Source organism: Marmota marmota, unplaced genomic scaffold (assembly GCF_001458135.2).
Source record: "Marmota marmota marmota unplaced genomic scaffold, marMar, whole genome shotgun sequence".
NCBI lineage: Eukaryota > Metazoa > Chordata > Mammalia > Rodentia > Sciuridae > Marmota > Marmota marmota.
In genome coordinates this window covers 51,853,946-51,879,283 of record NW_025999990.1, presented here as the reverse complement: position 1 = coordinate 51,879,283, position 25,338 = coordinate 51,853,946, and the positions used below count along the sequence as shown (strand labels likewise).

General features: G+C 43.1%; 1 protein-coding gene across 9 annotated transcripts in view; it reads right to left on the bottom strand.

Moving 5' to 3' along the window:
* Positions 1–4,571: 4,571 nt before the first annotated feature.
* Mtcl1 (microtubule crosslinking factor 1) overlaps positions 4,572–25,338 on the bottom strand; it is a 125,777-nt gene continuing 105,010 nt past the window's right edge. For 6 of the 9 annotated variants that reach the window (XM_048806564.1, XM_015482547.2, XM_048806562.1 and 3 more), the window contains 5 exons: positions 23,703–23,957; positions 18,415–18,711; positions 16,414–16,445; positions 11,746–13,285; positions 4,572–6,536 (listed from right to left, as the gene is read on the bottom strand). In XM_048806564.1, coding sequence (XP_048662521.1) covers positions 6,342–6,536; positions 11,746–13,285; positions 16,414–16,445; positions 18,415–18,711; positions 23,703–23,957 — 2,319 coding nt within the window. In that variant the 3' untranslated portion in view covers positions 4,572–6,341. Of the gene's footprint in view, positions 6,537–9,132; positions 9,189–11,745; positions 13,286–16,413; positions 16,446–18,414; positions 18,712–23,702; positions 23,958–25,338 lie in introns of all 9 variants that reach the window. The other 3 variants (XM_048806566.1, XM_048806568.1, XM_048806569.1) reach the window with 1 other exon arrangement.

The following is a 25,338-nucleotide window of genomic DNA, read 5'->3' as shown; positions in this document are numbered from 1 at the left end:
CAGCTCTGATGGGTGGTCAGCTTGTTAATGCTTTGTTTTTAGGGATTTGGAGCTAAAATCCCCAAAAAGTAGCTCAAACTAGTTGAAGCCATCAACCCTTTCATTTGGGCCTGTATAATATCTGATGGGCAATCTTTTGACATCAGAGAGCCAAAACCTCCACCCTCAGGTCATGCTAAGACTGCCATTTTTCTGTGAAGAGCCATGAAGTTCAACTACACATTTGCAGACCACTGATCACCTCACTTTTCCTTACCTCCAATTACCTTTCCCCACCCCACCCTGTTTCTTCATCCCCAAACTACCCCGAAATCCTATCCTCTAGAAGGTAGAAAATTGAGTCTGGGGTACCCCTCCTCCTATTTGGTTGCTTCATGAGTAAACTCTTGCAAAATTCGCAGCTTCAGGGATTGGCATACTGGGCGGCAGGCAAATAAGCCTGGCTCAGAAAGAGTCTCTTGCTCTCTGCCACTTTCCTGTTTGTACCATGTTTCCCGTAGCTAGAATACAGGTCCCATCAAAGAGAGAGCCTGTCTTTTCTGTTCACCTCCAGTGTTTGCAATTCTTATCAGAATGTCCCCTCCACAGTAGGTACACAAAGTACCTTAATTCTAACCCCAGGAAGCATGTGTTCTTGTTGCTATTTTTCATCCCTGGTCTTTTTTTTTTTGTTTGCATGCAAATCTTTATTTTGTAAACATCTTTCTTCATATAATGAGACTGGTGGAATGAGAATAGGTGGAAAAATAGCAACTCTAAAAGGGGGAATGTCTTATTTGGACAGTCACTTGGAATGTTGATGGAAGTGGCAGATGCCTAGCAATTCTGCTTCTAGATGTTTTCACAGGACAATTCTATGCTTTCTTACAGAACACTGAATCCCCAGATAAGAAGGCTCACATAAAGTTATCAAGTTAGCTGTGTTAATTTCCCACACACACACACACACAATCTAATAGCTGTGATGAGGCTTATTTTAAGGTCTTTTTTTTTTTTTTTTTTTGATGGCCTATGTGTTGAATCCAGGGATCTTCTCCACTTAACTTGTTTGCCAACTCTCTTTATTTTTGGAGATACTGTCACACAGAGTTGCTCAGGTGGTTTTGAATTTGTGACCCTCCTTCCTCAGGCTCCAGAGTTGTTGGAATTATAGGTGTTGTCCACCTTTCCAGAATTAGTTGATGGTTTTGGAGGTTTCAGTCCCTAGTCAGTTGTCCCCATTGCTTTTGGTCTGAGGGGGAGACAGGACATCATGGTAGAGTAAAACTGTCAACCAAATGACCAGGAATCATAGGGAGAAAGAAGGAGGGGCCAGGTCCCCCGAATCACCTAGAGGGTTTGCCTCCAATGGCCTAAAGATGTCCCACTAGGTCCCACATCTTTAATGTCCCAACATGTCCCAGTGTCACCACAGTGTGTATTAATTCTTTAGCACATGTAGCTTCAAGGGACATTTAAGATTTAAGATATTAGCATAGCACTGTTAAAAATAAGAAAAAACATATGTTATTTTGAGAGTATTGGAGGATACACTGTAAAGTGAAGTATGAAGCTTCAAAAAATTGCATAGTGTGATAATTGTGAAAATAAAATAAGAGGTGAAACATTAATAATTGTTCTTGGATTCACACATATGCAGTCACCCAGTAGAAACACAAAAAATCCCTGGTCTTAAAGAGACGACTTGAGGTTGTATTTCTTTCAGTGTCTGAACCACGACTCCAATACAGATTTTTGAGTTGCAGAGGCACACATATTCTAGGGGCCTGGAGTGTGCTAAAAACACGGTGTCATCAAATTCATTCAAGCAAACTGTCTTTGACTCCGAGCCTGTGCTGTCTGCTATACAGGATTCTGATGCACGCTGCACTCAAAGAATGGTGCTGACAGGCCTATTGCAATCAGAGAAAACCATGACAAGGATTGTCATGGTGGGCCCTTGAACCAAGGAGGATGAAGGACTCTAAAGTGCTCAGTGGTGTAAAGGGATTGCCTAGTGCTCGGATTATTCGTGGTGAGTCACCTTTTTAGGGGAGGAGCACAAGGCTGTGTAAAGTAAGCTTACCAAAGGGTTTCTTTTGTTTTAAAACTAGACACACACCATCAACTTCTGCCTGGATAAACAAAATGCAGCCCAGCTACCCATTGGGATATTATCCAGCAGAGGGAGGAATGAAGTCAATACACGCTGCAACAGGGAACAGCCTTGAAAACTTCATGGTAAGTGCAAGAAGCCAGATACAAAGGGCCACATGGCATATGAAATAGCCACTAATAGGAAATTTCCTAAATAGGCAAACCCATGGAGGCACTAAACCCAAGTAGATTAGTGGGGCCAGGAGCTAGGGGGAGTGACGGCTCAGTGCCTTTGGGGTTTCCCTTAGGGTGATGACAGTGCTCTGGAAGAAGACAGTGGTGGTGGTTGCATAACACTGTGAAAGAACTATCCCCGAATGGCACTCTGTCAAGTGATCAAAATAGTCAATTTTATAACATGTGTATGGTACCACAATTGAAAGCAATGAATTAGGAATAGGAAAATGGTAGTTCTGCATTTCAGCCACTTTTTGATAAATATGTAGAACTCTGTCAAGCTTCTCTAGAGATCTAATGAACTACACAAAACAATAGTACTGTGTTGCATTTAGAATGTCTGCTAAAAGAGTAGATTTTAAGCGCTCTTGCCACAAAAGGGAGGGATAACTATATGAGATGATGGATATGTTAATTTACTTTAAACATAAATTAATTTTAAAAATAAAATTAGGTATTTTTAAATTTCAGAGGTTGTTCCACAGAAAGAAAAAAAAGGTGAAACAAATAGATTTACTAATAATTAGAATTATGATGTACATAAAATAGACTCATAATACTCAAAACCTTAGTATAACAAATTACCTTTTGGTAATCGGAAGAAAGGAGAGAATGGAATGTGACACCGCCGCCCCACCCCTGCAATGACTGCAGTTTCAGGGTTGTGGCTCTTTGAGGAATCTGCTGCATCTTTCCTTAGGACATAAAAGCAACTGGCCCATGAATAGCAGCTCCTGGAGACATGAACAGACACTTCCTGTGGGCTGTTCCCTGTAGGCAGCTGCTCTGCCTTTGCAGCCACGTAGGGCCCAAGGAGCTGTCTCAGCATTTATCTGGACAGGACAGTGGAAAATGATTTCATCCTACTGTCTTGCCTTGCTTTAGAAAGTTGGAGTGGCTTCACAATACAGACTCAAGAATTCTTGTCCAATTATTAGAAATTCCAAAGCAGTTCTCAAGGTACTGTGTGCCTGTTGTGGCTCTGGTCACACAAAGTTCTGCAACCAGCCCAGTTAGTGTGTCACTGCCTCATGTGACCGTGCTTATTAATGCCTCCCTCCAAGTTGAAATGCTGCTTATCCAAATCCTACTGTACTTGAAATTTCTACCATACCATTTTTGCATTTCTTTTGTTTTGCCTGGGAATTTTATCTCCTCCAACCATATGGCAAGATCTCTGGTGGCCATAGCTTGTTCTTGAAATTTTTAGGGTTCCCACTACCTTCCAGGCATGTTCTCCCCTCTATTCAGATAGCATCTCACTTTCCTTCACTGGGTCAACCTGACACTGTAATTGGATCAAAGCCAGACATGTGACTTTCTCTAGACCAATGAGGATCATCAGCCTTGGGCTTTTGCTGGAGCTCCTGGTAAGAGATCTCCTTTCCCCAGAAATTTCCAGATGAATAGGAGCTGTTAGGGTTTACTGTTGTTGGAATGTTTCTCTAACAATAAAATATCACACAGCAGAATCAGAAGACTAACTAGAATCCTGGTGGCATAGTTTGAGGCTCGGTTATGAGAACCAATAACTTCCTTCCTAATTGGCTGGTTCTTCCAACTAAAAGAATGTTGATGCACCTGGAGCATTTACCACGGGCACCTCTCTCTCTCTCTCTCTCTCTCTCTCTCACACACACACACACACACACACACACACACACACATGATAAGCAAGTAAATGCTCTACTGAACTATATCCTCTGTCCCTACAAAACTAACCAATTTGTTAATAGGTGGTTTGTAGCTATGTCTAGAATGATTAAATATCTGTCTTTTGCATTCAAAGTGGTAAAATATGTGTAACATTTACCAATTGAACCATTTTCAAAAGTACAACTCAGTGGCATCAGGTGTATTCACATGGCTGGGCAACACTCACCACTATCCATTTCCAGTACTTTTTTTTGTCATCCTAAACTGAAATTCTATACCTATTACACACGAACTCCCCCATTCCCTCCTGTCCTCAATCCCTAGCACCCACTATTTTCTTCTCTATGAATCTGACTACTCTAGTTCCCCATATAAGTGGAAATATATAATAATTGTCAAAATCTTTGTGACTTGGTTTATTTCACTTGGTATCATGTTTTCAGGGTTCATTAATGCTGTAGCAGATGCCAGAATTTCCTTCTTTTCCAAGGTTGAAAAATATTTCACTGTGTATATATAACTACATTTCATTTATCCATTCACCTAACGATGGGCTGTTTCCACCTTATTCATAATCTTCATGAATAATGCTGCAATGAATATTGGTGTACAAGTATCTGAGTTTATTTCAATTTGTGGGGGTGGGATATACATTCAGTAGGGGGGTAGCTGGATCATCTAATCATTCTGGTTTGGTGAGGAGCTGCCATACTGCCTTCTGCAGTGGCTGGACCATTTACTTTTCCACCAACAGTACAGGAGGGCTCCCATTTCTCCATATGCTCAAACATTTGTTTTTTAAAAGTATATGCTTAAAGGTGGAACTGTGGTCATGCTGGGATTAGGACTTACTCCACTTGTTCATGTACATAAGAAAACTGTTGGGTTAATGAAACGTTGAAGTCAGAAGCTGTGGCTGAAATAGTTCTTTTTGGACTTATGGGCAGCACACTCCTTTGTAATCCCCTGCGCTAACCTCTAACTGATACCACCAGCTTGGGCTACATCTCACTGCCAGAGAGGGAACTGCCTGTCCTGGAGCTACTGGCCACTCCCTCTTTCCTGAGTGGAGGGGACAGAGGCTTGCCACATTGACTTGCAGGTAACCGTTTCCTCAAATTCCCATCCTCTTCCCAGTTTGGGCTTTTGCAATGAGAATAAAGGCATTCCCTTACCTAGGGACCCTCCCAGAGTCCTGTAGAACTGCAATGTGATCATGTGCAAGGGTGCATCCCAGTGAGACATCCCAGTGAGACGTATGACCAGCTGTTTGCTTTTTGCACAAGCCCCTCCCCACCATCCCCCTGGCTACAGAAAACTTTCCATTGGAGTTCTCAGGAAGACGGAGGGCATGTGAAACCTGAGACCTGAGAGCACACCGCCATCTCAAAAAGGCTTTTATTTCTACTTCATCATGGTCTCAGACAGACTCAGAGGCACCACCGTTTGTCTCAATTTGGTATCCTCATGATTTTGCAGTGTTTTCCTTAAACAAGAAAATTCTGAGTGAACTCTGTACATTGCCGGTTAATCTTTTAACAATAATTTAAAAATGGTGCTGTTATCTCATCAATGCAAGGGGACCAACGATAATAGTACAGTACAAGGAACTTCACAATTACAGTGGGCCAGACGGACACACACTTAGGTGAGGGAGAGGACAGCAGCATATGTACATGCACCCGAAGACGTGCACTCGGGCAGACTAATATGTAGACTATACAGTGAATTTTCTATGCCCGTCTGAGGATTCTGTGCCTTCTCAAAAACATTGACCTGCATCCCTCCAGTTTCCAGAACATCTGTCTTGTCTACTGGTTCCATGGCTTTTTCACTACAAAAAGTTCACTGAATCAGACAGTCTGAAGCATTTTTAAAAATTCCTAAAAAATTGTTAACATCGACAAAATAAAATTAACTTAAAACACTCTAAGTTCAACATGGAGATAAACCCAACCAAAACAGAACAGTGCAAATTTAACAGAGAGGCAGTCAGGATTGAGAGCAAGGGTGTTCAGAATCTCTTAAAATGTACATTTTTTAAAACTTTTATATTTTATATCTATTTATACCATATTTACCTGTTTTTCTTTTTTTTTAATATACTGTGTGTAAAAAAGATGGAGACAAAAATAGTTTTCTGAGCTATGAAAAAAATTAAGTTATTACAGGCACATTTGCTGTTTCATTCTAGAAACATCTCAGTTTCACAGGTTTGGACATTCAGCAGCTGTGTGTTTTTTTTTAAAAAAAAAACATTCTTTGACCTTGAGAAAACTAGATCTCTCCTTTGGGGCAGAGTTTGGTTGTGAAGATGGTGTGGCTATGCAAATTACAGTGAATTATTCTGTGATAATCCATGCAAGCTTGCATCACGGGTGTGGCATTTCCTCCAGGGGATCCTCATCACCGTGTTCCTCCAAGGAGGTCTGGTCTCCGGGTGGCTGAGACTGTGAGGCAGTGGGAGAAGGTGTTGCCCAACGGGATGGAGGACGACGGTTTGCTGGTCTCTCGGGCCTGGAGAAGCAGGGCTCTAGGGATGGCGCTAGCGCAGGGCAAGGCAGTTCCTTCAGAACCGAGAAAGGGGAGACAGCATTACTGAGGTCAGTAGTTTCATAGTGGATAATTCCCCCCCTTTTCCCAACAGTCTTAAGCTACATGGAAGAGACCATGGACGACTTCTGAACAGGAATGAATAATCTGCTCATGGAAAATAATTTAAAATGATCGGTGAAAGAACTCAAACAGGGGAAATCAGTGATGTGAATGGGAAGATACCAGATTAAGAATGAAATGGCAAAGCTGTGAGATGGGCCTGTTTTCAGAGCCCCTCCAGAATTGGGCTAGGACATGCAGAAGACCAAGGAGAGCAACTGTACATACCCTGGCAGAATCCCACTAAGCTGACCCCACCATTGGCCTTCTTTAATGAACGATTTAGGTATAGTCAACCAGATCTACTGGGGGCCCAGGAAGAGAACTATGCTTTCAGCCCACCAGATTAACAGTAAGACTTGTCTTGAAACAAGCTCTGCTACTGTTTATTCCAAGTTGATTGGCAGTGGGCAAAACAAACTCCCACGACATGGAAAAAATGCTGCCGGCAGAAATTTTAATTGAGTTCTAGTTGTCTTTAATGACTCTTAAATGTAGCAGCATTTTTACAAATTGGTATCAGAGTGCACTTGTGATTTTGTGTTCCAGGCACCCTGATGTTCTGAGAACTGATCATACAAGACACGCTCAACCTTGATGCAAATCACCTCTAAACCTTATTCTCAAGGTACTTTTTGTTTTTAAAGAATGTTGAGCTACTTGTCTGTAGCGTGCAATGTTAAAGAAAAAGGATACCCAATCTTGGAAGTTGCTGAAATACAGAAATGTAAACAGCTATGGTATGAGGAAACAGTGATACAGCGGGGAACCCAAGTGACACTCACAGAAAGCCGAGAGGTGAATTACTTCAATGGAAGGCACAGGAAGGATGACACAGAACAAGGATCCACAAAGAAAGTCAGCAAGAGACTTGGATTTAAAGACGTGACAAGCAACTAAAAAGACCAGAATGAAAGATTAGCCACGGGAGTAGGGGAACAGCAACAGGGGAAAGACAGATGGTTGTGCTGAATGGGTAGGCAATGCCACTCGGGAGAAGACGGAACACGTGGAGGATGTGTGGAGTTGGCCAGTGAGGATGGCTCGGCCCAAGGACAGTGTGGGACCCACAGATTCCCTGGTGGGATCAGCACAAAAGGAACATTAACACCGGAGATCACTTCTTCAGGGTCCCTGCCTACTTTGTGGCTGGCACCTTATAAGACATAGAAAGGGCCTTCATGGGCAACGCACTTATGATAATGGGACCATGACAAGCAGACTGTCCTCTTTGCTGGCACACCACTGGTGCCCCTGAGATAAAAAGTAAGCCAGGATGCCATGTGCTTACCGAGCCCACCTGGGCCCACCTGCTTGATACTGGGGGACACATGGTTTGGAAAATCTGCTACAGTTCTTCTCTGCTTGCACGATTGTAAGAGTAGTGAGTGTTGTGTCATTGTATACTGTGCATACATCTGTTGTGTGTGCTGCATGTTGGTAAAGCTGCTGCTGTAGCTGTAGTTAGCCCCTGTTCCCACCTGACTGTTGCTGAACAAAAATGGGCTCTTCTTAGACCATGATGCACCACCTCTTCAGTGGCATCTGCTTATAAAGGAAGAAATGTTGTGTAACCATGAGGTCTTCCTTACTTCCACACCAGCACTTACAAGCAAGCAATGTTTCCTTTTCCTCAAAAGCCACCATGATGGCCACATAGGCCTCTGTCCTGTGATGCTGCCCTAGAAGCATCCATCTTGTAAATGGCTTTCTCATGTACTTTGTCATTTTTTTTCCCCAGGGACTAGTTTTTACCTCTGATAGCTGACTATAGTTTGGTACTCCACAGTTTAGATTTAGGCCAGTGGATGAGGTGTGAGTGTCCATATCCTCAAGTAAAATCAGAGTATGTTTTCTCATATGCTTTGCTCAATTCAGGTCTCAAAGGCCATTTTGAGACACGTAGAGCAGGGATAGCTTGGTTGTTTTATTTATTCAACAAGTATTTATCAAGCACTTACTCTGTCTCATCTGAAGGACAAAATACATTTGGGGTTATTCCTTCTGGCAGGACTGTTTGAAAATAAAAGAAAAGTCCCAGCACATTATGGTCCCACCTCATTCCAGCATATGGTAACACACATGCTCAACCAAAACGCCAGTGAGCAGGGAGGGCAGGAGCCGGTGGTCAGGGCTACAGATCTAACAGAGGCTGGACTCAAAGACCTCCTCAGGCAAGAGTCTTGTGGCTGAGATGTCCCCTCCTGACCAGTGGCTCTCTCCTATGAAAGCATGTTGGCTACACAAAGAGAGGAGAAGTCTCAGCAGAATCTCTATAACTCAACAACCTCTCTTGACATTAAGCATCAACCCTAGAACGGGGTGAATGAGGCATCTGAGATTCCTAGGCTGTGCCTGGAAATAAGCTGGCCCACATGATCCTGGGGTTAGCATGGAGCAGACGCCCCCCACCCCATGATGATGAGTGTCAGACACCAACTACGTGTTACACAAATTACACGCATGACTCTCTCGAGACAGTTGGGAACTGAGGAAGAAGGCACTTACAGCGTGAGGCGGCAGGGCTAGAGTCCCCATGGGGCAGTTAGTAAGACAGTTTGGTTCTAGACAGACAAAGAAGAGAAAAGCAAGTAGGTTTGAAAGTACGTTTCAAACAGAATAGTAAAAGTCAATGAGCACAGTGGAAGAGGGGCAAAGTTCCTGCCTGTGGACAGCCACCAGGATGGAATTGAGGTCCCCCACATTCACTCCGAGATGGGGTTGGGGCAGTAGCAGCAGTACTTCGGCACAGGCTGTCCTCTGCCAAGTGCTACGGAGAGAAGAAGAACCCACCAAAGAGCCTTGGACCTCCCTTCTGGTTTCCAGGCTCCCTGAGCTACCCATGAGCATTTGGCAAACAGAAGTGGAAGTGGCCCGGCTGTTGTGCTGGAAATGATAGAGGCCACTCCACAGTTGGGTCTGTTCTGGTCACAACTGTGCTAAGTCATCTCCCTCCCATTTTCCACTCCAAGATCATTGGTTCTCTTCACACCGGAACTCCCCCTCCCAGCTTCTCTTTGCATTGTTGAGCTGATGGCCATGGCTTCAAGAGAAGAGGAAGACTATGTCACCTGTGGGATGAGTGGGAAGCAAGAAGGGACACGTCCTGCTGCCCGAGTCACCCCTGTGTCTAGATGTCTGAGTGTACATTCAGGAAAGATTCCATAGCAGGGTGCTCAGAGTGGGCTGGGAAATCAGAATGAGAAATCAGCATCTTCTGATTTGGGAATGAAAACCTAGAGCTACTACATAATCCATGGAGAGAAGGGAAGGGATCACCAATGCTCCTAATATGTTACGTCAATTCAAACAGAAAAATTCTACCAGAATCTAGAACCAAGCAAACTTGTAACAGAAAAGGAAAAAAGAACCCAGGGCATCAAAGTGCTGCCCAGTCTCCACACAGGTTCTGAGTCCTGGAAATGCTCCCATTGAATCACCTTGTTTGGTGGCAAACACACTAAGGAAGAGAAAATCTAGTTGCAGGGTTCACAGGGGACAAAGGAGGACAGTTTTGCACTGACATAACCACTTGCATGCCACAATGCTGTGATTCTGTCATTAAACCTCTTTCTTTATGTTACCACAGATTGCTTGCAGCATTCAGTGTTAGTAAATCAAAGCATTTTTTTTTTTTTTTTGGTGCCTGAAAACTAATTTCTGTTTATTCTCTAATACAGGTAGAAACTACAGACAAAGCCAGTTAACAATGCTTTGAGCCCATTTCTCCAGAGCCCTGAGAAGGCAAGGTATTCACATATAATGACCCTCCCAAGCCTCAAGTGCTTACCTGAGGGCTCCTGAAGGTTTGAGGAAAGAGAAGATCAAAGAAGACATTATTTGTCACCCAAGAACAGTCAAACAGAGGGTGTAAACAACTTTATCCCAAGACCCAAACCTTTGGACCAGTAGGCCACATACTAGCAATAACTGTATAAGGTTGAACCATTTCTGTAGGTCATTGGCAATTGTACAGGTTTTGTCCTATTTTAGATTTAAACTCTATAATATTTTGTGTTAAATATTCCTTGGTGGGTTGGGCTGGGATCTACCCATTTTTTCCCCAGGGGAAATGTAAGGCAGGCGATCCCAGAAACAAACCTTCCTTCTATTCTCTACCATGAAGCCAGGCTGCCTGGTGGTGGCCAGAAAGCAGTGGGGCGGCCCAGGAGCATATGGCTGTCCTCCCTGACCCCTCTTACTGTTGTGAGAGACAGGGGCCTAGAGAAGGCTAGTATAGCATGTGCATAGCTGGGCTCCTGGTGACTTAGGAACAGTGGCAAGTGTCACACATACACATGGCCACCTGTGGGGCAGCACTGTCCTTTCAGTCTGCGTAAATCATAAAATTGGCATCAACACTACAGTCACCACCAGCATTATCATATTATTTGCTTCATTTTGCTCATTCTTGGTATGGAAATGGGAATTATTTTTTATAGTGATATGATGCAAAAATACCACCTGGGGATATGTATCAGAACAGAATTCAGGGTTGATTGATTTCTAAGTGATTTTGAGGGGGGACAATCATCCTCATCATATTGTACTAAGGCAGATATTTTGATCTTATCCTTATTTTATTGCTAGAGGGGTTCACAGACACAAAAAGGTGATTTGTGAGATGCCAGACTGCTGTTCTGTACTGAAGTCAGCCAGGGAATCCAAATATTGTTCTTGTAGTTCCTGATAGAAGATGTGCTCATGTCCACGTGGCTCAAAAGCCCTCCAACTCACCTTTTACATTGCCACATACAAATATCTGTAGCATGTAAAAGTCCTGAGACACAGATACACACACACAATTCAATTTTCACCCATGACATGCACAAAGAGGGCAAACTATGACCCGGGTGCAAAGCCCAGGTAAACAGATAAGAAAAATCACTTAAAGGATGAAATCTGAACCAAACCATGTCCTTGATGATTTTGAAAAGAGTAAGATGAGATTTTCTTTAAGAAGTTGCTTGGGGTCTGTGTTTTCATACTCCCTAACCCCCAACCCATTTCCCCAGTTCACCATCATTGACAGTGATTCCTGAAATCACTGTCCCAAATCCATCCCAGATTCCCATGTGCCTGGCAGCTAAATGGAAGAGCAGGAAACATTTCATTCTTTACCTCCATGGACCCTGGTTCAGCCGTGACTGCTTCTCCTACGTGGTTGTCGCTGGTAAGACTTGGGGGGCCGTGGGTGGCCTGCCTCCTTTCCTCCTTTAAGGCATGCTCCAACAGCTTCTTGTTGAGGATCCGGGCCACACTCTCAGCGAGTGTATAGCCAGGGGGAGCGGATAAGTCCTGCCTCACTGGTGTGCCCTCTCCCCCTTCTTCCCTGCACGTCTCTGAGCCTGTCCCAAGGGGGCTGGGTGACCTTCCTCGGGAACTGGTTCCTGTTTCTTGGCCTGGGCCCAGCTCTGGTCTGGGTTCTGCAGAGCGAGACCTACTCCCAGCCCGTGCCCCCTTCTGGAAGGGGTCCTGCACCACAGGGCTGTGGTCGATGATGTTGAAGAGGCTGGAGAGACCATCGTTGATGGTGGTGTGCACGGGGCTCTCCCTAGTGGTGGTGGAACGGGCCCATGCTGACTCACTGTACCCTTTCTGGGCCACCCCTGGTGAGTTCCTGCTATTTGGCTGGTCGGCTTTGGGAAGGGGCTTCCTCTGCAGCTTGGGAGAACCATACTTTGGAGAGCAGCAGGTACGCTCAAACTTGGCCTGTACCTTCTCTATGGCGGGGGCCACCTGCCTGTTCCTCAGGCTACGGGAAGGGGAGGACACAGGTGTGGCACCACCCCCAGCCTTTGGCGTGAGACACTTATGGGGACTGCTGGTGACACCGCTATTACGAAGGGCTTCAGTCTGCAGGCCCACACTAATGGTCTGGACAGTCTGTGTCCCTGTTGTCCGGGACCCATTGGTCTGGCAGGCCATGTCCTTGACTTGTGGCTCAGTGGGACCAGAGCAGATAGCATTCCTGACAGAGAAGGCTACCTCCTTCATGTCATCACTCATGTTCTTGGACATATCCAGGCTGTGCAATGGGGAGGCAAACCCCAGGGAGGTGCAGAGAGCCCCCTCCACATAGTCTCGGGTATGTCTAGAGGAGGCACAAGGCCACCTGCTGAGCACAGATTCTGGATGACCTCCCTTGACATCTCCCAGGCCCCCTCTGACTCTGCTCGTGGGAAAGGGGCCCTCGGGTTCCAGTCGGCTCCTGCTTTCTCCGCCTGTCATGATGCTCTCAACCCTGCGAACAGCAGGTGGGCTGTGAAGCACGCGCACCCCTGCTTGTTCAGTGAGGATGTGGCTCCGCAGTGGTTGCTTCTGGCAGTGCTCTGGGCTGGTCATGGTATCTGTGGTCATGGTGACACTCGTGGTCAGGTACCAGGAAGAATCAGAGAAAGTCTCTGCATTGGCCTCATGCCCTGCCCGCACCCCCTCGGTCCTGTCTGTCCAGAGGTCCGGAGGCCTCTCTGTCCCAGTCCTGGAGGGTGTGTAGTCCCAGCTCTTGCTGTTGAACTCTTCAATGTAGCGGAAATCATCAGGAGACAGGGGTGGGGTGACATCTTCTTTGCTACTGGCAGATGGCAGGCCCTTCTCAGGCAGGAAGGGGGAGACATCCATCAGGCGCTGGAATTCAGACATGGAGGACACAGATACCGCCCTGGGAAAGGTAGGAAAGCAGAGGATGTCAGAAACCCACCAGAGAGGCCCTGATGTCCCACAGCAGCTGTGCTCTGGCTACGTGAGCTGTGCCCATGAAGGCATCCGCCTCCACCTACACAGAACACATTTGCTGCTTGATGGATTCTGCTCTTGAACTCATCCTTTGAGGGTTTACTGGACTTTTTTTGTGGCTCTGGAATCATTCTTTTAACTTCACGTTGGTCAGAATTTAATACAGCCAACCCTCAACTACCACAAAAAGGAGAAGGGTGGGGCTGCACCACAATCACAGCTGAACTCCAGACTGCTGCTTGGCCTCTCTTTTCATGCCTTGAGTGACACCCCTACTGAGACTTACTAAGGTCCAGCATCAGCAGACACTCATCATCCTGTGGAGATGGGCACCTCATGGTCTCTATCTTCAATAAGCTAAAGATACATGGTGGAGAGAGACCACAACAGAATCATTACATTCTGAAGTCTCTCTTCAACTAACCAGCCTTGTCCTCTATTGGCTGCAAGGACCAACAATCTCCAAAGGCCACTTGGAAGACATAGGAAAAGGGAGGGAAGTAGAAACCATAGATTGCCACACAGTTTCCAAGTACTATTTCAAACAAGGATTCACCTGGCCCTGCCCAAATTCACCCAGCAGGGCTCAATTCTCCCCTTCTCTCTGCGCTCCCTTCTTTATGGCCAGTCTTTTTGGGTATGTGTTTGTGCTACCCCTTTATATCCTAAATAAAAGAAAATCTCCCTCATATACATGAACACAGCTAGTTTTTGGCAAGTTGTTGGCTGACAGATGTGGCTTGGGTGTAGACTCCTGGATACGTTGGCACTTCCATTCCACATATTTCAACCTGACATGAATTCACAGACTGCCTCCCATAGGCAGAGGTGCTGGGATGCCAGGAGATTGGGCAGCTTGTTCATCCATCAGGTCAGGAAGGAGGCTGGGGGCTGGCTACATTCACCTGTGCAGACAACAGAACCTCTGTGGCCTGGAATTCCTCCAGTTGGGGTGAGGGGAGGAGGGGAGGCAAACGAAGAATCATTGTCTATACAACTGAACCTGCTTCTCTTGGGTCCCCTCACCTCCTCAAACAGAGGCTCTTATCTCACTTCTAGATCAGCACAGGTCCTGATGCAGGGGTCCTAGATTGAGTGCATAGGTTACGCCTCTACAGGACAAGGCCAGAACTGAGTTGTGCTTTGAGCAAGTTGTGTACTGTATGACTAGTGCACAGTACCATCAATGTCACCTATGGGGGTGGTGGCTTGATGCCTCTGGGTCTTAGCCAAATGCAGTGGAACAGAAATGATAAAGAGAAAGAAGTGGTACTGAATTTAGCAGTGGCCAAACACACAAAATAACTACAAAACCAGGATGTACTTGGAACATGTGTAGGCATTTGCAGGCACATAGAAGAAAGAATGGAGGAGACCACCACATGGTTAGAAGCAAGAGGTAAAAGTGGGTGGAGGGAGGGCACATTTGTTTTTTATTTTTATTTATTTATTTATTTTTATTTATTTCTTACATACATGACAATTTTTCGTAACTCTGTATGTTCACACCAAATTATGCCATTATACATGAGCTCTCATTTTTTTTGCATACAATTCTTAATACACCTTTATACCACAATTTATCATATCTCTGTTTGTATATAAGGTATGTTGACACCAAATTCACATCTTCATACATGTATTTTGTATAATGATGACCATCTTTTTCCACCTTCCTAGCTATTCCCCTTCTCCCTCCCTTCACATTTGTTTTTTTAACTTTGGACATTTTGATACTGTTTAATTTACCACATGCATGAACTGTTTTTGAAACTCACAGAAACAAGCAAGATGATGATGATGATGATAATGAGTATTAATTATTTTGCAGTCCTGGGGATTGAACCCAGGTCCTCACATGCTAGGCAATTGTTCTACCTCTGAGCTATACCCTAACCTTTATTATTTTTTATTTTGAGGGGGGGTCTCGCTAAATTGCCCAGGCTGGCTTTGAATTTAAAATCCTCCCAATTCAGCTTCCCAGTAGAAATAAGGTTTTTTGAAACAGCTGTATAGCACAGGGAGCAAACAGAAAGCTCAGTGGCTTGGTGGGTAAAAGAGGGTGGCTCTAACCTTGACCTGGGCACTGACAAGGATGCTTCCATGAATAGGTAAAGTAGGTAGGTACAATGACAGCTAAACTTCGATCACTGCTTCTCCTGTGTACTGCTTTGTTTCATGTGTATTAACACAAGTAAGCTGCAAAATCTAAAGAACTCCTATTCACACATAAGGAAACTGAGGCACAAAGAATTAGGAAACCTACCCAAGATTATAGGGCCAGTGAAGGCAGTAGTGATTTGAACCCAAGACCTTTTACCACTAGTGCCTAAACTCTCAAATGCTGCCCTGTACTGCCCGAGGAAGACCAGACAGTGAAGGACAGAAACATGCCCTGGGCAACTCTGTGTGCTGCATGGATCTGACAGTGCAAAAAGAAAGAAGACAGTCATCCACAGACTCCAAGTTCATGAGAAAATCAAGGATGGGGAGAACCGAAAATGGCAAGTTGCCTGAGAACAAAATTTATGTAGTGGAAACAATATGTATTCATCTATAAAGAAAAACCAGAGCAAATAAAACCAGGGAGGGGGGGAAAAACTGGTATATAACTAACACCAACAACATCAACCACTATATATTTTCTTCGGGGATTATTGCCAAGAAAACATTTTTAACAAGCCCTCCTGGAACTTTAAATATATAGTATATAAAATGTCTCATATATCAAGAGGAGGCTTTCCAAACTTCTCACGAGGAGAGTTTTCATGGATTTTTCAAAACCACTGAACACACGCACTTCTTTTTATATGCAATACAGCTATAACTGGAAAGTCCTTACCATAAAAAGAATACATGTGTGAAGATGGCATATCTAGCCTTTTTGTTGCTCATCCTCAAAAACCATATATTTTTGAAACAAATAATACAATATCAACTACTTAAATGTGGAGTCCTTTTGAAGATTGGTAACAGACTGCATCAACAAGATAGAATCTGGAGCCCGAGAGATTTTTATTTCAGCAATCTATTATTTCTATCAATCTTACTTACCTTTGAAGATTTCCCTTGTGATTTTCTTCTTCCTGTAAAGAAGAAATAAGTTCATCTGAATCAGTTAATTTTGGTTGCTTAGGATCCTCAACTGTGCTTAAGTGACTTGTTTTGCTCCGCTCCCTTGGGGAGGCACCATTTAAAACACACTGGGGCCAAACTTTGGTCAGGAGTGCTACTGCCCTAAGTCCTTTGAAGTAATAAGAGCAGAGTCGACAGCATGATGAGAGGGTTGGAGCGTCCACAGTGCAGGGAGGAGCCCATATGAGCTTGAAAAACTGGCTGTAAACCCATCATGAAGAAAGTGGCTTGCTCCTATGCCTCCTCAGAAGACCTCCCCAACTGCATAAACTTCAAAGTCAGCTCTTGGAATGACCTGAATAAGTCTCAGTATGAGAGAAGGGGTGGAGGAGGGGGGAGGAGAGGGGAAAGACAGAGGATGACACAATGAGATAGGAGTTGGATGTCCCTTGGTTCCTATCTTGCTATGGCAATTGCTATGGTAACATTCTTAGGCTTGGTCACTTGCTTGGTTTTAAACATTCTCAGGATCAGAAATGAATTTACAGTGACTTCCCCTTAAGAAGAACCAAAGCTGTGCTAGTAGACACCCAGCTGTCTATTGAGAGAATACTCCCATGCTGATGTGGCTTTGAAGAAGCAAGCCTTTCATGGTAATGAAACATATTCTTCAGGACAGTGAACACCAGAGGGCACTTCCCCCTCAGCCAGCGTGCCCTTGTCTCTGCTGTTCAGAAGAGCTTGGCAGTTCCAGCCACAAAACAGCTAGAACTACCACCCAGGGTTTACCCCCTGGTCCCACATTCTCTCTGCAGTGAAACTGGACTATACGACATTGCCTCTAGATCCACCAGGGTGACCTGTGGTGATGTCCTCCCAACCTGATACACACGAATGAGGATACCGCACTTAACTCATTGGCAAGGACTGAAAAACAGATCCAACATCCCTAATCCAGAAAATCTAAAACCTGAAATGCTCCCAAATCTGCAACTTTTTGAGTGCTGACATGACACCACAAGTGGAAGATTCCTTATCACGAAATTTTGTTTCAAGCACATAATCATTCACATGCTACAAAAATTATCTTCAGGCTACACGTATAGAGTATAAGTGAAGCATAAATGATTTTTGTGTTTGGCTTAGGTCCTATCCCCGATATATCTTATCATGTATATGCAAAATATTTCAGAATCTTCAAAAAAATCCCGAACAATTCTAGATCTTAGCTTTTTGAATAAGGGTTACACAACCTTTATAATTTTCCCATATTTCAACAATATTATTGCACATGAATTGTTCCAAGTATTAAATGTTTCGGAGACCAAATGATGGATAGTGATTATTAAATTAATTCACAGGAAATAACTCCTAGTACAAATTTTTTAAATAAGGTTTTAAAGATGACAAAACCAGAAAAACCTACATCATGCTATGGAACTTTCAGTATGCACCTTTAATCACCCATTTGGTAATCTAATTTACATGTGGATTCTAAGTTTTAGAATTTTCCCCACTTTGTCCAGAATAAGATATTTATAGTATAGTTTAGTGATATTTTCTACTTCCAAACATCAGGAAATTTCTCTAATGCAGAATTTCTTCAGTTATTAGTTTTCTAGAATCAGAAAACCATGATCTCAAGAAAAGTCGAAAACACATATTTCCCCAGTATTTTTTACTTTCTCTTGGGTTCTGTGGAACATGGTTATTCTCCAGACTTTCATTTTGCATAAGACACTCTGTGTTTCTCAACCTGAAACAAGGTGGCAAAATTAAACTGACCACAGATGACAACAGGAGTTTGGATCAGGGCCACCAAGCAAAACCCTCAGCACTGCAAAGATTTCATTTTCACTCAATTCATAGGTTGTCACTGGAGCCTGCCAGGACGGGACTCTGGCAGGTTCCTGCTGGGTATCTAAGGACAACTCCCTCATTCTGCAGCAGTTAACGAGAGTAAATGAAAGCCAGGCTGACCTCAGAGAGGCAGTTCCTGAAGTCCCTCTCAGGCCTGTGGGGTAGCAGCTCCTCTGGCTCGTCATCCAGGGACAAGGCGTCCAAATAGAGGTTCTCACTGGCTGAGCACCTATCCGACTCCTTCAGCTTGGATAGCGGCCGGTCTTCAAACGGTATAGAGTCAGTGTCTGCGCAGGGCCATATCGCCATGGGACGGGGCATGCGGAGCCCTCCTTGATGGGGAAAGGAACGGACGTTTCCTTCTTTTTGATCACATAGGAAATTGCTACCTCTCCGAGGACTGTTCTCTTTCTGCAACTTGAGAGTTTTAAAAATGGAAATAATAATTAGCCTTGCTTTTCAGTCTGATGGTCCTCCTAATAAGACCATCCTTTCTACACAAAGTAGGATTACCTGTGGGTCCATCTGAAAGACTGGGCAAGAAAGAAATGTTCTTACAGTTCTGACCTTAAGTTCAAAATGTAACACAATGCCATACATGCTTTCAACAAAGCACAAAACTAGAAAAGTCTACAGTTACCACATACAAGTATTTTTGCCAACTCTGATGCAAATATTTCTTTGATTTTTTTCTTCATCTTAATTTTAAAATACATGGGTTTTTTTCATACCTTTTAGCACCATGCTCATGAGATTTACATATTTGTCCTTTGAAAATTAAATATGTTTAGAACTCTCTCGGAATTACCTTCAGCGATTAAGGCACACTTGATGGAATGGCATCACTGATATAAAAACTTCTGAGGGCGCATCTGATTTTCCTAACTTTCCTAACCTTTTTCCAAAGCATTTGGTACAAGGTCCTATGTAAAACCTGAATGATCAAAGAGGGTTATAATCATTTGGCATTAAAAATACTTTCCACTTTGCTGGAGAGGATTAAAGCTCTGTGGTAAAGGCAACTAAAGATCTGGTATGATGCAGAAGAAAACTGCCACATATGTTCTTGTTACACTTCTTTGCCTGACTTGATAAATTTAAGCAGTAATGGGCAAGCACAGGAAAGTTAGGATTTAGAAGATGTGAACTAGAGCCATGAATTTATGGCTTTGCTTGTTTGGTGACAGGTTGAAGTTCCAACTCTGCTCAGCTCAGTTTCCTCATCTGTAAAATGGGGATAGGCAGACAGGGGTCAGCAAGCAAGGTGCAGCCCAGAGGGGCCGGATACCTATAAAGCTCAAGTAAAGACCAGGGGCATGCAGGTAAATGATTTTCCTGCCTTTTTTTTTTTTTTTTAAACAGCATTGGGAGATCTCCTAGGGGCAGTTCATAAAGGAAGCTACTTAAAATCACAGGAGACGATTGAGGCAGACAGGCAAATACTTCCCAGAAAAACTATGACCAGTCTCCCTTCCTTTCTCCAGTCTTGCCTCACTGCCTTTGTTACTAAACACGTACAGAAAGCACAATTGGGACCTGAAGCTATTTCCACCTACGAATATCTAATGAGGTCTTTACTGGATGAGGAGCTCACATACTCTCCTGGATTGCCTGATCTTTTGAATATGTAAATTATCTGAATAATGAAAGTGACATTTGGATTTGACCTGAGTGGGGACCAAGCAAATATTTGCAGTCCTAAAGTGCTAAGATGGTGCCAGGATATTCTAAAACTCCTCTGAATGTGGACCAATGGATTTTTAAGAAAGCATGTACACAAACTGCATCTTAAGAGTCCTAATTCAAGCCTTTATCCACAAGCTGGATATAAGTATGCCCTGTAAGCCATCAGGAAGAAAGCCAAGAGAGATAATGGGGACAAAAGAACTTTCACTGTTTTTAGTAATTTCTGAGGTTTTCTTTTTATTTTATGAGAAAGATGGAGATTCTGCATGCAGGGCATAGATGTTAGGGTTTTGACGCAGGTTCACAGTCAAAGTAGGGAACAAGCAAATCACTCTTGGTTTTAGCTCAGCCCCCTCTTTCCTCTCATCCCCCTCCTCAATGACACAGTTCTTTGCAGTTCTCTTAAATATGCTAAATGCTTTTCTTAAAAAAATAAATAAAAAAAAGGAAAGCTTTTAATTATGTTCATTTAATGCATGTCAGCGCAATTTCATTTTAACACATGATCATCTCCAAGCTATTTTGGGCAAGGAATTAAAATGCAAGAATCACATTGGAAGCCTAAATGTGCTCTGAGGGTGTGTGCGAAGAGGGAGAAAGAATGACTAAAGAGGAGAGCTATGAACAAGCGCGTTCTAACTCAGTAAAGTGGGATTTCAAAAATAAACCCAGGCAGCCAGGAACAGCTTGCACTAAAGCTGCTAAGTGTTAGGTTTCCTAAAAATGAACTGGAGTGGTTGTAGCTAGAGGTATCTGTGGCTAAGATGCCTCTGCAGTGTGGTAATAGAATAATGGGTCCTTAAAAGATAGGGTTTCCTAGGGCAGTCATTTCAAACCAGGCGGCAGCACCCTGTACTTGCAATCTTGCAGCAGAAAATGTTTAATACAAATAGAAAATTTAACAGATTTGCATTTCAAATAATGTGAGGCACAATAAGCCTTCAAGAGTATCACCTTACCCAGACTGGTTGAAAGAAAAAAGGTTGCTTTGTTAACTGGTTTTAAAATAAGGGCCTTTCAAGTTGTAAAGGCAGCTGATTTAAGAAAATCACTGGAAGGCGAATGGATGACACATGAGCTTTCCTTTTTAGCTCTGTAAGTACAGCAGCAAGTGACATTATGTGCATGTCTAACTGGAAGCTTAGCAATTCTAAGGAGAAATGTAGTGTGACTCCATCAAAGTTAACTACCCCCCAATCAAATGTGGATTGAGACAAGAGACGTGGATAAGATAGATGCAATGCATTGTAGGACCTGAACCACATTCCCACACTCATTTGTCATATAAAATGCCTCATGTGGTGCAGAAATTATGTAGGAATTTAATGACACCGGACAAGTATGAAGCATGTGTTCTAGAAGTGGAAAATGGATTTAGAGTGACTTCTCTCACCATCTGTACTAGGTTATCATAGCCAAGGGGCTTACCAAGGAGTCAAATATCGAGAGTAGTCATTGTGATAGATGCTCAGTTACATTTCTTCCTTAACTATGGAATGTGTAGCTCAAAGTCAAGTGAACTAACAACCCAGTAAGTGATAAACAAAATCTGCACACACTTGCACATGTATATACACACCCATACATACTTGATCCAATGTCCTCTTTTACAGAGAATTCCTATACGTGCTATACCCAACTCTTGGGACTAGGCACCAAGATTTATAAAATCTTCTTTTAAAATGTTGACTATCTGGGAAGAAAGGTTCAACTTATTTGTGAAAGCCACCATGGTGAACCTGAAGCCTCTACTCAGTGTTAAATCAATCCTCTTCTAAAACAAAATGGGATCCGTCACCCAAGTCTGAGCAGCAGGTAAATGCCTGAAACTCACAGGCTTAGATCCGGGATATTCCAAGGTATTAATCCAGACAGAAGTTCTGAGGCTGTCTCTCTAACAGAATTGTTGCAATACCGACGTTATGGAAATGGAGTTCAGCTCCTGACCATCCTTATCTCTCCAGAATATAGTCTCAGAACAAGGGAACAGCTCATCCTAAGGTCTCTGACACTTCAAAAGCTCAGTGTCATCAGGTGGGTCTCACTTGCATTCCTAAAAGTAGAATAAGTATCTAAAAGACTTGCTTAAAGGGGACATTGAGAGGGCTATGGCAGAAACATGATGTCCTTCACGGGAGTAGAGAGGAGGGACATACAAGGCAAGTGATCCTAGAGCAGAGGTCAAGAGGGAAGGTCCCTGGTAATAAGCTATCTGGGGTTACTGCAACACTAGTCAACTAAAACAAGATATGATATATTGGTGACCATTTCTGTAAAAATACATGCTACTTCTACCCCTGAAATTTCCACCTAACTGACCAATTCACTCAGCAGATCACAGACACTTGGGATTTTATATGGAAAACTCTTCACAGGTGCTGCATTTCTGAGCCAAACAGAAAATGCCAACTTTTCTCCTGGTAGGATTTGGGGGATTTTGAAATGGCGTGCAAATATTAGCAACATGACTCGTTAGTGTGAGTGGTCAGATCTAGGAAGAACTGCTCCTATCTATCTGCAGTGCACTTTCTTCCTCCTGGACTTATTTTTTAAAACCACTTAATCTAGGGGCTGGGGATGTGGCTCAAGCGGTAGCGCGCTCGCCTGGCATGCGTGCGGCCCAGGTTCGATCCTCAGCACCACATGCCAACAAAGATGTTGTGTCCGCCGAAAACTGAAAAATAAGTATTAAAAAAATTAAAAAAAAAAAAAAAAAAACACTTAATCTATTCTTCTTCCCTTCCTAGCTGACATTATGTTTAAACCTATCTTTGTCATTGTTCCTATGTAACACGCACCATCTCTTATCCATATAAGTGGGACCCTTTTTAAAAGGGTCCCACTTAGATGCAGGCAGTATGTGTATTTATAATGGAGTAATGAGGTTATTTTTACTGATCTCAGTTTCTGATTGATACATCTCCTTGAAGCCTTGTGAATTTATAAATATGATAGGCTGGAAAAAAACTATTTGCTAGGTAAAAATCCAGCCATGGAGGAATTTCAAATATTCATCAGTGTAATGTGAAAACCAAATCTGTGCATCACCTGTGAACTACCACAACTATGCAAACTGTTCTGTCTGATGCAATGTAGGGACTGATTATCTAGGCAGTAGAAAAACAACTCCCCATCTCCTCCACATTCATCTGAGTGCCCCAATTGTTTGTTTAGCTGAAGATGATGAGCTACCAGCTAACTCCATTGACTCAACTCCTACCTAATCACAGCTTAGCAATAATCACAGCAGGTACAATCACAGCAAATAGCCTAACTTTCAACTTAACTCGGCAATTTCTTTACCTAATGACTACAATTCTATTTGAGCTGGAGCAGTCACTGTGACCACATTTTTAGTGGCTAACTTAAACATTAGTTTGCTTTTTGGCAGAAATCACTGAATACGACCTGAAATAACCTCCTTGGTGAAATTTTGTTTTCAGATTCCTTTAAAAAGCTACCCTCTATCCCTGCATACACAGGAAAGATGCCCATAAAATTTGCAACAAAAACATCTGTACAATGCTAGGCATAGGAGTAGGTCTTCACTACTAGAGATTCTGATATTTCTCCCTCTTCTTCTGTACACTCATGAAATCCTGATGCAATGAGGAGCATAAAGTAACCTGATTTTCTTTTTTTCCTCTGAGTACTCTTGATTTCCAGGACCATAGAGCAGTCCACACCCTGCCTGTTCCTTGGTATCTGGGGTGTGTGCTTACCTGTTCTATCTTCCACAAGAGATCCTTCTTCTGCCGCTCCCATTCTTGACGGTCCCTGTCCAGGCGATCGAGAAGTTCTACCTTCTCTCGGTTCCAGTTCTTCTCACTGTGATGAATCTGCCAGCGCAGGTCCATAACCAGGCCATGGCTGTCAGCCAGAAGCTTCTGGTGCACCTCCCTCTCCTTCTTCAAGGCCCCTTTGCTCTCAGTGGAGGAGTCAAGCTCTCCTAAGTTTTTCTCAGTCTTTTCTTCCAGCTGTCAAAGAGAAAAGGCTCAGGAACTCATTTCCCTGACCAGTCTGGCATTAAAGGGTGAAAAGAGGTTTAGCATATTTACATATGATCCCTGGAAACATGCTTAAACCAATACTGGACCAAAACCCATGGAAGAAACAAATACTGTTTTTAAAGTCTGAATTAAGAACCTTTGACACAGAGAATCACTTAGAATGTTGATCAGCCAGCCCATGTACCTTCCTATGGTTGCCTTCTCAGCTCCCTTCCCACCAAGCCGCCACCAACTCTTGTCTGTACAGCTCTCAATAGCAAGTACCATATCTATCCCTATCTCCTTAGTCCCTAGATGGAACCTGGGGATGGGACAGCAATGGAACCTAATAGTCTTCAAATAGTATTTGTCAAACACCCAGGACGCTAAATACCAGAAACAAACAAAATGTCTATTTACATCTTTTAAATATAGTTTAAATATATAACTGGTGAAAAATAAAGAGAAACTGTTAAAGGCTGACAGAGAAAAAGACACGTGATGTAGAAAGGAAATAGAGCTTAGGGCATAGGTATAGGTCTCTAATGGTAGAGAGTCTAGTATTTGTCCTTCTTTCCCTGGATGCCCATGAAACATCATGATGTAACAAGAATCATAAAATAGCCCAATTTGGGGCTGGGGTTTTGGCTCAGTGGTAGAGCACTTGCCTAGCATGTGTGAGGCACTGGGTTTGATTCTCAGCACCGCACATAAATAAATGAATAAAATAAAGGTCCATCAACATTTAAACAAAAATTTTTTTTGTAAATAGCCCAATTTTCTTTTTATCTGAGTACTTTTGATTTCCATGACCACTAAACAGTCTATACTCTGCCTGTTCTCAAAGGAGAATTACAAAAGACTTCTCATCAAAAACTATGCAAGTCAGAGGATGATGGAGTGACATCCTTTATTGCTGGTCAAACTAGATAGAATTCTATACCCAGATATAACATACTTCAAAAACAAAGGAAAAATACTACCAAACAAACAAAAATGGAAAAAAAAAAAAATACTTGCCAGAAGACCTGCACTCCAAGAAATGCCAGAGGAAATTCCTCAGACAGAAGGAATATGATACCAACAGATGCTTTGATTTACCCAAAGAATAGGCAATGGAATTGGCATAAATAAATGTAAGTATAAAACTCATTTTCTCCTTCTTTGTAATTGCTTTTAAACATCACTAACTGGAAACAAAAATAGTTGTAATGCACAGTGTGCTCAAAGAATAGGTAGAAGTAAATTATGATGGTAACAGCATAAAGGACAGGAGGAAGGACCTGGGCCTGCTGTTGTGTGGCTTGTTTTTATACTAATAAACTACCTCTTATATTTGTTAAATGCAAAATTTTAAAATATTATAGTT